General features: G+C 46.0%; 1 protein-coding gene across 6 annotated transcripts in view; it reads right to left on the reverse strand.

Annotated features, from left to right (window-relative positions):
• Positions 1-18,436, reverse strand: part of HGFAC (HGF activator) — a 1,108,062-nt gene that overhangs the window by 793,208 nt on the left and 296,418 nt on the right. For all 6 annotated transcript variants that reach the window (XM_069632041.1, XM_069632043.1, XM_069632038.1 and 3 more), the window contains exon 3: positions 1,991-2,087. In XM_069632041.1, coding sequence (XP_069488142.1) covers positions 1,991-2,087 — 97 coding nt within the window. The remainder of the gene's footprint in view (positions 1-1,990; positions 2,088-18,436) is intronic.

Raw genomic sequence — 18,436 nt, forward strand, 5'->3', positions numbered from 1 at the left:
GAAAAGTGTACCTTGGGTTGCCCATGTCAAAGGAAGGCTGTACAATATGGGCGAAGTGGATTTATGGGAGAACCCTCAAAACATTGTAAGGACAGCTTCTCGTGGATTGAAGAGCAAATCTAGTATTTCTTCCAGGAGAGGAATGCTAGAAGTGGCAAGCATGCTGAAATCAGGGCCTGGTTATCTGGCATACAAATTGAGCTTTGGGCCTGACAAGTACTTAGACTACATCAACCCACCATACACAAGAACACTGTAAATCCATTTTAGAATAAGCACTTTCCACTTCGCAAGTGTCACACAGTCCTGGTACGTGGGGTCTAGTGTGAGTCCCCTCTGCGGTACGAATGAGGAGACACCTGTACACATTTTACTGGTATGCAACGTGTTCAAACCTCTGAGAGTACGCTATTTGAGACCACTACTGAGGGACACTGGTACTCGCACCTTACAAGATGCATTTGAGTTCCGTAAAATTACTGCTCCCCAGTTAACAGTTATGTGTGTAGCAAAATATGTTCACAGGGCTTGGGCTTGCCGGAGAAAATTGTGCGCCAGATCAGTTGATGATGTGCCATCGCCAAACCTGGAAGTTGGCAATGCACATAGAATGCTCTCAAGGGCTGCGAGTATACTCTCCCCATGTCATTTTTATATTTGCTTTAGGGCTGCGAGTATACTCTCCCTAGCTTTATTTTTACATACCCTGTTTCATAGACTGTTTTATCTTAGCATTACTATTGAATGTATGACTATGTTCATTGGTCCTGGCTAAAGAAAATGTGTTTATGACACAATGGCTGAAGATGACCATAAAGTGGTATTAGGGTTGCAAGCATACTCTCCCTAATCTTGCCCTTCTTTCTGCATATTAGATTGTTTTAATGTGTTACTATGATTATGCCCTGAAGCTGTAATTATATATTTGTGCTCATTTTTATTTCTTTGTACGATGAACTTTGATGGCTTTTTTATTGCTGAATAAAGTTAACATTTGATTTTGATTCGATTTGAATAGGAATATACCCTTCTGGGCGTGGCTTTAATGGGGCAGGTAATAGTCTCTTCCATCTGGCTTCTAATTTGGTCCCTGGGCATTGCCTGGGCTGGTAAAGTCCTTGCCCGTTTGGGTTTATTGCTTAAATAAAACGTGCTATAAGAATGTAGAGTCAGTTCAGTGTGTATTGTGTACAACATATGCTTACTAATTATGACTGCACATGATCATATTAAAATAGCCAGTAGAAAACAAATGTAAGTGCTGGTTTCCGGATAACCTATTGAAGTCTAAATAATGTATCTGCAAATTAGAAGGCCCTAGAGTCAATGGCCCTCATTCCGAGGTTGGTGCTAGTCATGGCGCTTTTAGCACCAATACCGGTACCGCCACCGACTTGGTGGTATGGGGACTTACCGGTCTATCCCGACCTTAGCGGGACCGGTAAGTCCCCATTTGAAAAGCCATTCCCCATTCCCATTTGAGCCCCCATAGGGCTCAATGGGAAGGGGGAAGGCGTCAATAACGGTACCGCAAATTGAGGTACCGTTATTGACCCCGGTATCCCTTTGCGGGTCCCGTCCATAACGCCTGGTAAAACCAAGCGTTAAGGGAGGGACCCGCAAAGGGACCTCGGAATAGGGTGCAAAGGGATTACTGACACCGGTGTCATTACCGGTGCCCAGTATCCCTTTGCGCCCAGGTCGTAATGACCTCCTATGAGGTAAGGGAGTCAGTAAGTGAATTAGCAAGTAAGCGAGAGAACAAATACGTTTGTACTGTGACACAGTGCTCAACAAACCCTCTCCAGACTAAAACATGTGGGCTTCCTTGTGGGCATCAGTGTTTCGCTAAAGAGAAGCCAGGGAGCTTTTTGAACTTTCATCAGAATAATATAAAGTTTTCAGGACCACAATTCGCTAGCCCCAAAGGAAGCAGATATACAGGTTTTTCAACGCTTAGCACGTAGAAGAGCTGTGGAGCAATACTTACCACGGCCTTCTAGAGAACGCATTCGAGATGCATGAATAGTGCACCCTTCCCTTGTGTCGGAAGGGGAACATACAAAGCTTGTCATCCTCTGTCCGCACTGGAAAAGAAAGAACAGCAACACATGAGTATAGATCGATTTAAGAGAGAGAGACAAAGAGAGAGAAACCTTTGAACAAGTGACTTTTGCAAGCAACTCAAGGCTAACAACATTTGACTCACTGGGTGGATCTGGCTGAAATTCTCCAAAAACTTGCCTGGTACGCACCTCCTCTCCGATTTGCAAAATGATGTCAGTTAAAAAGTCGCAAAGCATAGAAACAAAGCTATTTCAGATTGAGCCCATTCGTTTTGGCTTGCAGAAAATGGATCACCCTATAAAAACGTGCAAAGTGAAATCTGCTGGACAAATTTGCACCAAATAGGAGACAAGTTAGGCTCAAAGAGTGGCGGATGTGCCTTATCATTGTTTGGTTTGAAGCCGTTCCGTAGCTTTTTAAACATACCTCCCGGGTAAATTGCTTGAAGCTGAGACAGCAATTTTTCAAAAGCAAAATTCCAGTGGCTTCCCTTTCCTCACTTTTCCCCAGAAGCTTAATGTTTCCAGAGCTCTGGTACTCTCCAAACAGGACTATTGTAACAGCCTCTTCCTCAATCTACCTTCTTCTCTCCGCCCCCTCCAGCTAATCCAGAATAGGGCTGCGAGACTTACCCTTGGCCTCAAGCCGAGGGTCCATATCTCTGCAGCCCTAAAATCTCTACACTGGCTCCCGGTTGCTGCAAGGATCAAATTTAAATCCCTTTGCATCATCCATAAGGCTGTCTGGGGCCAGGGACCATGCTATTTGCAACTTGCACTCACCAAATATTCTCCTTCCTGATCCCTCCGATCCTCCGGCTCTAACTCTCTGCTTGTCAAATGCTTACCTAAGTGGAGAGCGGATGGCTGCTCTCTTTCCTCAGCTGGCTCCCCCTTTCTCTCCGTCTTGAGCTAGATCTCGTCAAGTTCCATAAGCACCTGAAGACTTTCCTCTTCTCCTCCTCCTTCCCTCTCTCCCTCCTGTGCTAAACCACCACAGTTGCTGTGATTGGTGGCCTGGGCCCTTATGTGTCCTTCTGGGTCCTGGCCTTCTGTCCAATCACCTGCAGCATCCGCCCTCCCCCTGCCCTTCCCTTTGTGCACCAACAGGCCTGTGATCTCTCACAGGCAAGCACTTTTTGTATTGGCTGGTGACCCTCGTAACCTGGCACTTAAATGTTGACTTTGCAACCAGCTCTCTGGAACTTCCCTCCTCTGTGGAACCTCTAGCACTTACCTCATCCCCTGTCCCTTCTCTCTCTGTGCACTTGCACGCTACGGATGTTCACAAGGCCTTGTAGGACCGCTATTGTATTTTTGCTCATCAGTGTTATCATACTCCATTGTCTTGCTGTGCCATTGGTCCCTTCCCTTTGCCCTGTGGGTGCTTTGAAACACAATTTCCTGATGTATAAGCGCCTTACAAATGCCCAATAAAATAAATAAAAATGTTACCAAGAATTTGCGTACGAAAAGAATGGAAAAAACACATAGTGCGGACACCGTATGATATTTCTGACCGGCTGATGGAAAAATGACAGCTGTGTATTTCACAGAGCGCTAAAGATACAGTTGTTATAGCCTGTTCTGTAGTTTTCGGCGCTCGTAAGGCTGTGCCTCATTACACAAGCTCTTTCATATCAAATTCTACACAATCACTGAGTTCTAAATGAACCAGTGAACTGGACCATTCAATTCAGGGATCATGCTGCCCTTTGAAATTCTCTTCGGTTATTTCATTTATAGCATTTTATCTATTTCAAAAGAAATGATTGCATCTATGATTGATACAATAGAAGCAACTGTATGTATGATAGATGCCATATGCCGCTCCTAGCAGTGGAACACAATCACTGAGGTGTGTTCCACAAGACGTTTAATGGGCAGGTTTCCCATTACCCCTGCCTCCCTCTTCCTAATTCCGGACCCCCTCTTTCTTGCCCGATCCCCCATCACCCATGCCTCAAACCTCCTCACTCCTATACTGTAATGGCGCCTCTATCCAGGATATCTTTTTACTGTTCTAGTGATTGATTAGTTTACAAAGAAATATCCCTGATGTAATGCGCCCCCCGCCCCCACGATGACTATCCCACCCCACAATCTGGTACAAGAAACAGGCTCTTTTTAATCCGAATATTTTGTTTTATTTAACACATAAACCAAGAAATTAAATACAGGCAGTTTATTTACAGTAAGGAAAATGCAACCTGCTTGCTGTTGTCTCACTAGTGTTTTAATTCCAATTCGTATCTAAAGGTTTAGTGACGAGAGAGTTAAGGTGACCTGATTTATCTCAAGAAACCCTTGAGACCCAGCGTGTGTGGAAAGTGATGAGGGGGACACTGAGTTAGGGTGTTCATTACTTCCCACACCTGCAGAATGTCGAGGGTGTTGTTGCAAAAAATCAGAACACCTTAACTCAAGATGTTTAACTGCTTTTCAAAGGTTTTGTTATACTATGGTTTCTTCAGGGCCCACAAGCCATGGACTTCAGCTGTGGCCACTCAACATGTTGCCCCAATAATTTTAAAAGAGGAAAGGTTGAGGCCCATATCCCTCTCCCTAGAACCTAAAACAGATCCTACTATCCAAAGCCTATGCCCATGACCAGAAGCCTCAGGATCTACTGCCTTTCGGCCATGCCCGCGGTCCACGTTGCCCCAAATATTAAAAACACACAGAGGGACTTAGTTGGTGGCATCAGGGTCCACTGGCCACAGTATATGTGGCACCAACGATAAAAAAGGATCAATAGCCCCCTGCCTAGTAGTTCTGATCCCACCCCTGTGCTGGTTTAAAAGATGATTGCAAAGTTCCAGTGGACCATAAGCTATTGATTATAACCCTTTGTCCCATTATTTTATTCCTATAAGAATTTCTCCCACTAAACATTAACTCCTCCTGCCATCCTCTATTCCCATGGATGTCCTTCATGATAATCATTCCCACTGTAATACAGACTATGCCCATTCCTGCGGAAACATAATATTTGCTGATTCCTGCAATAACTGGAAAATGCATGAAAAATAAAGTCTTCCCTGTCCTCCCTGCCACTTACCATGTATCCCCTCCTCTTTTCTTGGTTCCCCCACTCACACCCCTTGTTTTTTATTCCCTAGTCCACCTCCATTAACCCCCCACTCCATTAATCCCTTTCTCTCTTCGTGTGACGCACTTCCTTTTACGAATACGCCTTGCGACATTACTACATGAATCTCATAAGATTCCTATGGGATTCCCCTGATAAGCCGAAAATGTTCTTCCAAAAAAAGGCTGCCCAGACAACCTCAAACGCCCCCACTGCACATGTGGTCGACCCACCCGTAGCCTGATATGAATACACCCCTTTTTCTCCTCCAGATATATTTCTTAGCTCTTTTCATTTTCGGCTCCCTTAGGAATTGCTCACATGGAGCAAAACAAATGGTGGCTTTTAATTTGCAAGAAACGCCTGTCAGGTTCTCTGCCACAAAGCACCATGGAATATACATATATATATATATAAAGGTTTTTCTGGAACAAAGTCTACTTTCTCCATGAAATATTTTTAAAACTACTGAACGGGTTAACCCAAGCCATCAAAGGGATCATCTGCAACGCTTTGTGCCCAAGTTATTTCGCATTTGGTACAAATATGGCCACCGGTTTTCGTGTTATACGGTAGTTCAATAAATAATTTGTTGCTGGCAGAGACAAACACACCTTGCAAAATTGTACATTCTAGGGCAATCTATTTTAAATATACTTCACAAAGTTTCATTTTCAGGCGTAGTACATACTTCAGTGACTAAAATTGTAAACCGGATTCCACAAAATACTTTTCATTGCTGTCTGGGTTATAATTAATTCTTGGGGTATTTGTCTAATGCTCTGGGACCATTGTACTCACTCTTGGTTTGTCTTTCAAAGACCCATGATAGGAAGGGCACCAACCAGCTTCATGCAACGCCATCGGTATGCGCTTTCTTTCAGTCTGTCCCCTTGGTCCCAAAATCCCTGTCAGGTAGTTGGGTTCTGTCTTGGGAAAGGCCTGTGAATTCAGGCACATCTAGAAAAAGTCCCTCGAAGGAGATTTCCCATCAGCTACTTTCATTTGAAATCCCAAATCTGTTTTTCTCCTGCCGACGGGATTTCTTCCTATTTTGCTTGTACAAACATGCCTCTGTTCCTGTGTTTTTGTGCTTAAATACCCCCACTACAGCATTGTTTAACACGTTTTTGATTAGGCAGAGCCTGTGACAGGTTATTTTCACTTGCTCAAACCCCCAGGGCCCTACATCCTGCTTTATTGCCCCATTGAATTCTCTTTGTTGTAAGGGAATATGTTAGCTATGAGTCTCCTGAATCTCTTCCTCAGGAATGTTAAAACAAAATTAGGAATGGAATATTTATTTGCCTTATAATTCCCTTTATGGACATGTGATGTTGATAAGAATTATATATTCAGATTTGTAAAAATATGCTAACACTGGAGACATCCTTTATGTTATTGGGTGCATAAAAGAGTTAATAAAATATGCAAAGATATGCAAATTCATATATTTTAATATATCCTTTGTATATAGATGTGAGTCTTGTTTCCTAATGAATCACTTCTTTATTTATTTTTTTAATCGGAAAAACGGTTCTGAAATTATAGCCGAAGATCTAGTTCTTATTGGCAACTCAAATGCATTTACTTTTTGTTGCACATTTTAAAGCTAGCATTGTGTCAATCGTTCTAAAGTGCATTTCCGTAACCACAATCCCTTTTACCAGCAGAAACCGTCTGCAGAGAAGACATTCTGTTAAATAAAAGGGTCATTTTAATAGGCTCATTTAGTGGAACAGATGCAGTCTTCATTGGGCTTCATTTATCTGCCAGGCGAAAGGTTGCAGTTCAAGCAAGCAGCCACAATTACTGACTGACAATCTCTTACCAGGCTGAGCTTTCAGGTAAGCTCATACAATAAAGCCATGGATTTGGGGTTCTAGAGGCAAAATAACTCAGATTTAGATACATTTCTTTGTGGTTCAGGAACAATGGGATTTTGTCCTTGGGAAAGACAAATGTTAAACTCGTATCAAAGGGATGGATAACAGATCAGGAAGTTAAAGCTACATGAAACATATTTTGTCCCATGTAATGGACACGGGCTATCCACATTGTTATTAACTCATAATAACAATCAAATAACAGATTGTTCTATTAATTTTATTATTATATTTATTTATTGATATATAATGAATATTCAGGTTTTTGAATAAAACATTAACAGTCATGTTGTAAAACTCACCATGTTCCCCATGTAACATGGAAACAAACAAGCGGAAGTGCAGCTCAAGTTAAATTCTTTATGTCTCCATTAAAGCATACAACACTTAATATTTCAGTGTGTAGTCATTCTGCATTCACATTATTTAATTGAAAGCATTATATTTACTCAAATAGTACCCTGTAACCTCACCTCACTCCTCCTTGTCCCAGCCCCCATTATCCTACTTCACTCTCCATCATCCCGTTACCCCATTGCCCGAACCATGCACTTCTTCATTCCAGTACCCCATTACCTCTGCCTCATTTTTCGTCATCCCGCTCCCCAATTAATAATCCATTACCACTGACTCCCTCTTTCGCCCTGATACCTCATTATAGTCCATTACCACTCCCTTTCTCTTTCTCATCTTGATTCCTCATTAGTATTCAATTACCATTGCCTCCCTCTTCCTCATCATGGTACCATTAGTAATCCATTCCCGCTACCTTCCATTTCCTTGTACTAGTACCACACTAGTCATATATTATCCCTCACTCTTCCTTGTCCCAGAACTCCATCAGTAATCCATTACCCATGCCTCCCTCTTCCTCGTCCTGGTGCCCCTTTAGTAATCCATTAATTGTGCCTCCTACTACTTCTTCCTGGCACCTCATCAGTAATCCACTACCCCCGCCTCCCTCTTCCACACCCTTGTACCTCATTAGTAATTTATTAACGTATCACACTGTGCCTAGTCCGAGTATCCAATTAGTAATCGAATACTCCCACCTCCCACTTCACACTTCTTCTTCTGGTACCCAATTAATAATATATTATTATATATGTATTACTGCACCGGGAAAAACAATTACACAACTAAAACAGAAACAATTCCTGTAACAGCGCCTCGATGATGAGCGCTTTAAAAATGCAAAAATAAATAAATACATGATCCCCTCTTCACTCTTCCTGGTCCCCGATGTCCCATTAATCTATTAACGTTGCCTCTCTCTTCCACATCATGGTACAACATTAGCAATGCATACCTTCTTTCTGGTTTCTAATATAACCCACTACCCCCAGCCTCCCTCAAATATTCTCATCCCAGTACCCCAATTAGTAATCCATTACCCCCATCTTCCACTGGTACTGGTACCCCATTACTAGTTAATTAACCCCACTCCCCACATCCTCCTCCAGGTACCTCATTATTAATGGTCCTCCTGGTACTGTTACTCTGGCTTCCCCCATGCTCATCCAGATGACCTATTAGCCCACTTTATGTGAACCCTTCCCCTCTCCTACCTCACAGGCCCCTAAGGGCATACCCTCATGTGCTTACCCTGTTGCAGGCCATCCCATCCCTCATCCATTGAAGGCCCTCCAATATGAGTACCCCCAAATCAGGCCCTTGCCCTAACCCCATTTCCCCCAGCACAGTCCCTGACATCCTACACCCCTCGCACAGTGTTTCACGTGCTGCACCCACCCGGCACAGTCCTTCATGAGCTACTCCCCTCCCCGGCACAGTCCTTGGGTGCTATACTCCCCAGCACACTCCCTTATGTGCTTCACCCCCTCGGCATACACCCCCACAGCCCCACGTGTCTTACAACCCCCAGCACATGTGCCACTCTCATGCTACTTCCTCACGGCACATCCCCTTGCGTGCTACATGCCCCTGGCACAGTCCCTCATGTGTTACAACCCCCCTAGCACAGTCCATCGCATGCTACACCCCCACGGCACAGTCCCCCATGTGCTACACCCCCTCCGACATAGTCCCTTGCATGCTACACCCCCTGTGGCACAGTCCCTCATGTTCTACACCCCCCAGCACAGTCCCTCACGTGCTACACTCCCTCTGGCATAGTCCCTGGTGTTCTACAGCCCCCCTAAGCACAGTCCCTCACATGCTACACCTCCCCGGCACAGTCCCTGGTGTGCTAGACCCCTCAGGTACAGCCCCTCGTGTGTTGCACGCCCCCCAGCACAGCCCCTCACGTGCTAAATGCCCATGGCACAGCCCCTTGTGTGCTACCCCCGTCACAGACCCTCGTGTGCTAAACCCCTGGCACAGCCCCTCATATGCTACATGCACCCGACACAGTCCCTCGCATGCTACAGCCCTTGGCACAGTCCCTCGCATGCGAGACCACCCGCCCTCCCGACACAGTACCTAGCTTTTCTACACCCTCCCCCTTTTGCACAGTCCCTCGCACGCTACCTCCCCAGCACAATCCCTCATGCACTACACTACCCAAGCAGTCCCTTGTGTTCTTCACCCACCCCTCACAGTCCCTCACGTGCTATACTCCCCTCATAAAGTGCTGTCCTTTGTGGGCTACCCTCCCAACACAGTCCCTCATGTGCTACCACCCTAGCACAGTCCTTTGTGTACTACCCCAGCACAGTCCTTCCAGGGCTACCCCAGCACAGTCCCTCGCACACTACCTCCCCAGCACAGTCCCTCATGTTCTGCACACCACAGAGCCTTGCGCGATACACCCCACAGCAAAGTCCCTCTCGCGCTACTACCCCAGCATAGTTCCTCACAAGCTACACCCCTCAGCATAGTCCCTTGCATGGTACACCACTGTCACAGTCCCTCGTGTGGTACAGCCCCCACAGCACAGTCCCTCGCGTGGAACACCTCCAATGGCACAGTCCATCATGTGCTACAACAGCACAGTCCCTCATGTGGTACACATCTAGGCACACTCCCTCATGTGCTACACCCCCATGGCACAGACTCCTCATACGGTACACCCCCCCCCACACAGTCCCTCACATGCTACATCCCCCTGAACAGTCGCTTGTGCGCTGCAACCCCTTGGCACAGTCCCTTGCATGCTACAACCCTCTGGCACAGTCCTTTGTGCGCTAGCCCCCCAGCACAGTCGGTCATGTGCTACCACACACAGCACAGTTCCTCGCGCACTACCCCCAGCACAGTCCTTCATGCACTACCCAGCAGCACAGATCCTTAATGTGCACCCTTCTCCAGCACAGTCTGTTGCAAGCACCCCTCTCTGGACACAGTACCTTGCACACACACCCACCTCCTGGCACAGTTCCTCGCATGCACACCCATCTCTGAGCACAGTCCCTCATTTGTGTGCACCCCTCTCCAGGCACAGTCCCTCGTGCATGCACAACCATCTCCAGCTATAATCCCTCATGCACACATCTCTCCAGGCATAGTCCCTCGAGTGCACCCCTCTCCGGGCACAGTCCCTCGTGCACATGCACCACTTTCTGGGCACAGTCCCTCGTTCACACGTGCCCCTCTCCGAGCACAGTCCCTTGTGCACACCCCTCTCTGGGAACAGTCCCTCTTGCATGCACCCATCTCCAGGCACAGCCCCTCACGCATGCATGCACCCCTTGCCGGACACAGTCCTGCACGTAAACTCCTCTCCAGGCCCAGTCCTGCACATGCACTCTTCTCCGGGCACAGCCCCTCAGGCGTGCATCCCTCTCTGGACACAGTACCTCATGCATGCACCCCTCTTTGGGCACAGTCCCTCACACGCACCCCTCTCTGGGCGCACGTGCACCCCTCTCCGAGCACAGTCCCTTGTGCGCGCACACCTCTCCGAACACATTCTTTTTACATTTGATCATGTACTGAGAGTCTATATATATATATATATATATATATATATATATATGTATTACACGGCCCGTGGTAGTAGCCATGTAGTTATGGTTAAGTTGCTAAACCCATAGGAAGACCACTTTTTCGGCAGCTTATAACTTTGCTCACCGTGGACGAATTTGGATAAAACTTTGCCAAAAATATATGGGGCCCACTGATTTCTTCTGGAAAGTTGGGTGAGGTTTCGTGGAGGAGGGGCAAAATCTTTGTGCATGCTACAGCCCAAAAAGCTGGACGGATTTTACCCAAATTTGCGGCAGGAGCGGGGGCTTGGTTCCAAAAGCTTGCTTTTGTGTGTTTGGTGGAAATCTGACCAGTACTTTTGTTGCAAAGAACTGAAATATACGTCTCAAAAAATTAGGAATACCTGGCTCCGCGGACCCATTTCCCTGTTCGCTCCACGGACAAAAGTTTCATTGGCTTGCAGTATGCCGTGATGTCGGCGAACATTGGACGCAGCCGGTGGTTGGCTGGAGGGAAGTGAGCTGTGCGTCATATTTTTGGGGAAACACTACCATGGTGTATCGGAGGACAGTGCTGCGCCGATGGGCTTGGCAAACATACTTTGCACCATCTGGTGGTGGGAAGAAGGGATGAAAAGGGTGAGGGAATGAGAAGTGGTTCATCTAAGATATGCCCTTACACTGACAACTATATGGCCTGCTTGCAAGTAGGTTTGACATTGTTGCGTTCTGTGTGTGGTTTGTGAGTATTGCATACATTGTTGGTTCCATGGGTGTTGTGATTGTTAGCAAATCCTACAGTTTTTAGTTCATGGCTGGAGAGAACACTCCTGCAGTGTGCGCACTGGGTGCTGTGTTGAAATACTGTGTGTATAGAAGTGGATAGGGTAGAACTGGATATTTTATGTGCTTGGGTAGTGTGCATTGCGCAGATTACTGACTACGGTGCTGCACTTTGAAGTATTGGTTGTTTGCACTTACTACAGTGCTGGGAGCAAAATAAATATTGCTGCCTGTACTTTGTGGCGATGGGTGCCGCTCTGGGTGAATCTGGATGCTGAAAGCGTGGATACTTTTGGAGAACTTTTTATTGGAGGTGTTTTCAAATCCCACAAGACGTGTACTCTGAGTGTGTAACAGTTCATATTGAGTGCTGTACAAAAATGATAGTGTTCGATGCAGAGGTCTTGGATGTCATTGGTGCATGCCTGTGTGACTATTTAATAGTACCTAATGAGGGACTGATAAAAAATGAATAGTGGAAAGGGAAGAAGGACTGTCCCTGCTTTACTGGGGTGCAGCCCTCGCTGTAGGTGGGAAACGCACGTGCCACATCCTGCCCTTCTCAGCATGGTGAGCATGGAAATGCAACTGTGGGGATTATCCAATCAGGTGTCGAGGGTGTGCTTCATAGGAAGGGGCTGTACTATTTTTTCCCAGTACTCTGTATACTGAGGTTGGCAGAGGTGGAGAGACGCAGAGTGCTGATCGTGGGCGATACCTTTGTGCAAGATCTGCATAGGTATGCCGTGCAAAGAGGCATTGCTGCTAATTTTGAGTTGGAAGGAGTGGAGGCTTTCTGGGGTACTCTCTATGAGTGCAGTTTCGGCAGTATGGTTCACCTTTGCAGATGTGTGATCTCTGTCGGTACTGTTGATGTTGTGGTGGTGCATTATGGAGCTGTACATTTGGGGTGCATGTCGTGTGGATGTTTGCTCCATCGCCTAAAGAAGTTGATGAAAGCAGTGATGCAATTTTTTCCCACTGCCAAGGTGGTTTTCTCATGCATACCACCAAGAGGAGCCTGGGGGCATGCCGGTGTAATTTGTCCCCAGCCAGAGGTTGGAGGGTGTCTTATAAACAGAAGCATGTGCCAATTTATGTGCAGTGCTGTGATGTTCTCCACCGACTATGACATCATTAATGAGTGAAATGTGCACTGGCTCCATGCAAATGGCATTTCTTTCACCGCCATTGGCAATGCTGTTTTGTTTTACGCTGAGCAAGAAGCGTTGAAGAGAATCCTATAAAAATGTAAGGAGGAAAAGAAAACAGCAACTGAGATAAAGAGCAAAAACAAAAAAGGTTCTGTGCAAGCACGAAAAAAAGGCTCTTTTCAGAGCCACCACTAAAGACGAAATCCCCTACTCTGGGTGAATTTTATTCCCCCACTCCTGCCGATGTGGATGAATCTGGACGCAGAAGTCTTGGATAGTTTCACAGAACTGAGGTGCTTGCGAATCACCTGAGACTTGCACTCTGAATGTTTAACAGTACATAAGGAGTGGTGTATTGAAATTATAGTGTTGGGTATAGAGGTCTTGGATGTGATTGGTGCATGCGTGTGTGAATATTTCACAGTACCCACTGAGGGGGTGCTGCAAAAAGAACAGTGGAAAGGGAAGAAGGACTATCCCTGCTTTACTGGGGCGCGGCCCTCGCTGGAGCTGGGAAAGCATGCATGCCACATCCTGCGATTCTGAGCATGGTGGGCATGGAAATGGAACTGTGGGGATTATCCAATCAGGTGTTCAGGGTGTGGGTCACGGAAAGGGGCAGTACTATTTTTCCCCAATACGGAGAGAAGCGCAGTGCTGATCATGGGTGATACCTTTGTGAAAGATCTGCACAGGTATGCCGTGCAAAAAGGCATTGCTGCTAATTTGGGGTTGGTAGGAGTGTAGGCTTTGTGTGTCAGTCTGTATGAGTGCAGTTTTGGCCGTATGGTTCACCTTTGCAGATATGTGGCCTCTGTTGCTACTGTTCAAGTTGTTGTGGTGCATTACTGGGGTCTACATTTGGGTTACATGACATGTGGACATTTGCTCCATCACCTGAAGAAGTTGATGAATGCAGTGATGTGTTTTTTCCCACTGCCATAGTGGTTTTCTCATGCATATCACCAAGAGGAGTATGGGACCATGCCAGTGTAATTTGTCCCTCGCCAGAGCTCAGAAGGTGTCTTATAAACAGATGTATGTGTGCATTTATGTGCACTGATGGGATGTTCTCCACCCACTATGAGATCATGATTTCACAACTGTTTCCATTCAAAAGGCATTTCTTTGCCCGCCATTGGCAATGCTATTTTGTTTTACACTGTGCAAGAAGCGTTGACCAGAATTCGGTACAAATGTAAGGAGTAGAAGAAAACAGAAAGTCATATAAAGAGAAAAAAAGGGTCTTAACAAGCATGTTAAAAAAATACTCTTATCAAAGCCACCACTAAAAAGGAAATCCCCTACCCTGTTTCAAATGTCTTCCCCACTCCCGTTCGTAGCACGATAACTCTGTAGACTCTGTGGTAGTTTCAGGATTACACTTGCCGCATCCGGGCCTTTTTAGGTTGGCAGCCATGGAAATGGGACAGTGAAGGCTAAGACATAGCGCAATAAGGTTTCTGGGTGTGGTGTGTACGCAAAAACTGTGGCACAAGATGTATTTGTATAGAGACATGCAGAAACATATGGTTGAAGTGTGCAAAGAAAGTGGCAGGCATCCTGTTTGTATGCATTCACTGTATGTACTTCTTTTACGTTGGCAAGATACATTCAGTGCTGCTTTAGTTTTACGAATTCTGTAGGAAATGGGTTAGTGCAGGAAAGATTGTGTGAAGTGTGCAAGGTAAGTGGCTGGCATCCTGTTTTTATGCATGCAATGTGTACTTGGTTTAGGTTGCAACAATACATTTAGTGCTGCTTTTGTGCGATATGTTTACCAATTATGTAGGCGATGGGTTAGTGCGGAAAAAAATGTGTAGCATTGTCAGAAGGAAAGAAGACAGTTCCTGTTTGGATATTACAATGGGTGCTTTGGGTGAATGAAAATGTTGAACGCATACACCATTGAAGTGTCACTTGATGGTAGGTGATGGGAGAAAAAAACAGTATGTTTTTTAAGTATGTAATGGATGTTCAGTGCCAGATACCATGTTCAGAGGCACTTATAACAGAGTTGTAAACATACTGTAGAAAATGTATTCATACCTCTACTTTGTGGTGATGGGTGCCATGTGGATAAATGTGGATGTAGAAACCTTGCATAGTTTTACTGAACTTTCTACTGGACGTGCTTTAGAATGACACGACACTTGCAGTCGGAATGTGTAACGGTACATATGAAGTGTTGTACAGAACTGACAGTGTTAGATGCTGACGTCTTCGATGTGATTGGTAGATGCGTGTACGAATATTTAACAGTACCCAATGAGGTAGTGCTGGACAAAAATAGTGGAAAGGGAAGAAGGACTGCTCCTGCTTTACTGGGGTGCGACCCTCACGGTACTTGGGGAAGCGCATGTGCTACATTCTGCACTTCTCACCATGCTGGCCAATGGAAATGGGACTGTGGGGATTATCCAATCAGGTACTGAGGGTGTGGTTCACAGGAAGGGGCAGTAATACTGTTTTTCATTACGTGGACAGGCGAGCTGACATAGAGAGACGCATTGTGTTGATTTTGGGTGATGCCTTTGTGATAGAGCTGCACGTGTATGCCCAGGAAAGACACTTTGATGGTGACTTTGGTTTGGAAGGAGTGGACGCATTGTGGTGCGCTGTCCATGTCTGCAGTTTTGGCGCTATGCTTGAATTTAGCAGACAACTTTCCAGTTTTGCTACTGTTCATGTTCTCGTCGTGCACTATGGTGGCATGCATTTGGTTTACGTGGCTTGTTCACGTTTGTTCCATGAACTGAAGAGGTTGATGAATGCAGTGAAGAGGCTTTTTCCCACTGCCAGGTGGTTTTCTCAGCATACTACCAAGAAGAGTATGGGACTATCCTAATGTATGTTGATCCCAGCCAGAGGCTGGAAGAGGTCTCATCAGCAGAAGCATGTGTGATTTTTTGTCCACTTGTGGGGTATTCTTCTGCAAGAATGACGTAGTTAATTCTCGAAATGCTGAGTTTTTCCACGCAAATGGCATTTCGTTGTCAACCATTGGCCATGCTGTTTTGTTTGCCCATCTACAAGATGCGTTGCAGAGTTTACTGTAAGAACATGAGGAGAAGAAAACACAAAATCCTATAAAAACCGAAAAAAGGTGTTTTTCTTGAAGCACCTAAAAAAACATCAAAAAAGGCTCTTTTCAGAACCACCACTGAAGACCCTTCCCCGGCTGCAATTTATTCCCCCACGCCTGCACGCGGCATGAAAGCATGACAGCCACATCCGGGTCTTTTGAGGATGGCGGGCATATAAATGGGACTGTGGTGGCTAAGGGATTGGACAATAACGTTTCTCGGTGTGGTGTGTACGCAGAGGACTGTTGTACAGAACTGATAGTGTTACATGGAGAGCTATACAATGTGATTGGTGGATGTGTGTGTGACTATTTAACAGTACCCAATGAGGGCATGCTGGAAAGAAAATAGTGGAAAGAGAAGAGGGACTGTTTCAGCTTTAGTGGTGCACGGCCCTCGTGGTACTTGGGGAAGCGCATGTGCCGCATACTACCATTTTCAGCATGCTGCCCATGGTAATAGGACAGTGGGGATTATCGGTACTGAGGGTGTGGTTCACAGGAAGGGGCATTAATACTTTTCTCCGTTACTGTGTGTAGTGAGCCGGCCTGACATGGTTGCCATTACTTGCAAAGGTAATGTAGCACAGCAGATTTGATCCGACATCAATTACAGCTGAAGCTATGTGGGCTGCTACGCTGTTCTGAAAAGCTACAGATTGCCGAGCAGCTCTGGGGTGTGGCCTTTTGTATGTCCTTTTAAGGTGGCAAAATTGTTTACCAATTCTTCCATTTTGGCTTCCAGGATGTCCATTTTCCTATTTACAGAGGTTCTTTTGTTTTCTATGCCCGTATGCTGCTGCAAAAGGGGTGCCGCTTGTGCTGCCTTGCTTTCCTTTCCAAAATGTTCTCTTAAAGAAAAAACAATCTGTTTGGTGCACATGAAGCAATAGATATTACATATTTTACGTTTCAGACTGTGGTGCGTACCAATGGGGTTACTATCGTAGTCACTTCGTCATGAGGGAAATTCTCTTCCAGCCACTCTAAGGGGCTTGCAATTGCTGCATTAAAAAACAAACGTTATGCTTATCTACTGTTATATACTGCACCACCTGTACAATTATTAGACAAACTTTAGTGTGCTTACTACGTTGCAGTGATGTTCTGGTCTTAGTACTTTCGAGTCCTTACTCTGGCCGTTCGTTCTTTGTTCCTATGTAAAGCAGCAGTGTGGTAAGATTGTTGAAGGCAGATGTCACTTCTCTTGCTGGTGCATTCCGTTATGGTGTACTCCCTATGCCTTTGTGCTGTTTGCTTCTTAAGTACACAGTTTGCAGACCTACTGTATTTTCCCTTGCAATTCATGTACATGGTGCTGTTTGTATATGTTCCTTGTGTTTGCTGAATGGCACCACTATGTAAGAGAGCCCCTGCCTTTCTGAGCAGGTTGGATGACACCAGATGTCCGCGACCAGACGCATAGTCCGCGACTGCTGTGCGCATTAACATGGTGCCAGCAGGTTCAGTATGTTGTACAGTACATCTTTACAAACTAAGGGTATCCCGCTAAAAACCTATGAAATTCAGTGACGTTATGGTTACCGTAGAACCGAAAAACCCCAGAAATTCGCCAGTTATGGTAAGCTAAGCAACCATAACTCGCGATACCACTGTGCACTGCAAGGACTAACACCCCGGACAACAAACATGAAATCACAAATGTCATTGGGTCCTTTCTCTCCACCACCTCTGTCTCCACTCTCACCCTGGCTCTTCAGTGTCTACTTGACCCTTTGGTCCACCTGATTTCTACCTTCTCTTCTAACTTCTAGTGTTATATAGATGACCCACAGCTCTCTATCAGGCTTCCCTCAGCTTCCTCTCCTTCCTCGCTCATTCCTGACTCCAGAGTCATTCCGCGATTCAGAAATGGTGCGCCTCCAATTATCTCTGCCTTAACGCCAGTAAGACTAAGATTCTGCTCATTCGGACCCCAGCTCCTGCTTTCCCTTTCACACTCTGGCCGCTCTCCTTCGGCCCTCTACCCTCGCCCTCCTAGTAAGCAAATATTGTTGGGGTCATCTTCGACTCCACTCTCTCCTTCACTCCGCACATCACAGACCTTGTCAAGTAGGACCACTTCCAGCTGCACCTCCTCAGAGGTATTCTACGTTTTCTCACCTTCCCCCAGAAGCTCAGTGTCTCCCGAGCTCTGGATATCCAAGCTTAGAGTGGGGGGTAGATCTCTTTTCTCTGCAGGTGCCTGCCTCTGCAACGGCCTCGCTGCCCCTCTCAAACTTGAGCCGGACCACCTGAAGTTCCGAAAGTTGCTCAAGACCTTCCTTTTCTCCTCTGCCTTCTCTCCCTCTCTTCCTTACCAACTATCCCGTCTGCCTGCCTGGACTGGTTGCCAGTTACCTGCAGAGTCTCACAGGGTACCAGGCCCCTCCATGACCAGTCTTCCTGCACTGCTTCTGGGCCTACTGCGCACTTAGGAGCTGTAATTGTAACTCTTACTGCTCCCTGCCTTCCATGCACTTA

Source organism: Ambystoma mexicanum, chromosome 6q, assembly GCF_040938575.1.
Source record: "Ambystoma mexicanum isolate Mex_15411 chromosome 6q, UKY_AmexF1_1, whole genome shotgun sequence".
Lineage (NCBI taxonomy): Eukaryota > Metazoa > Chordata > Amphibia > Caudata > Ambystomatidae > Ambystoma > Ambystoma mexicanum.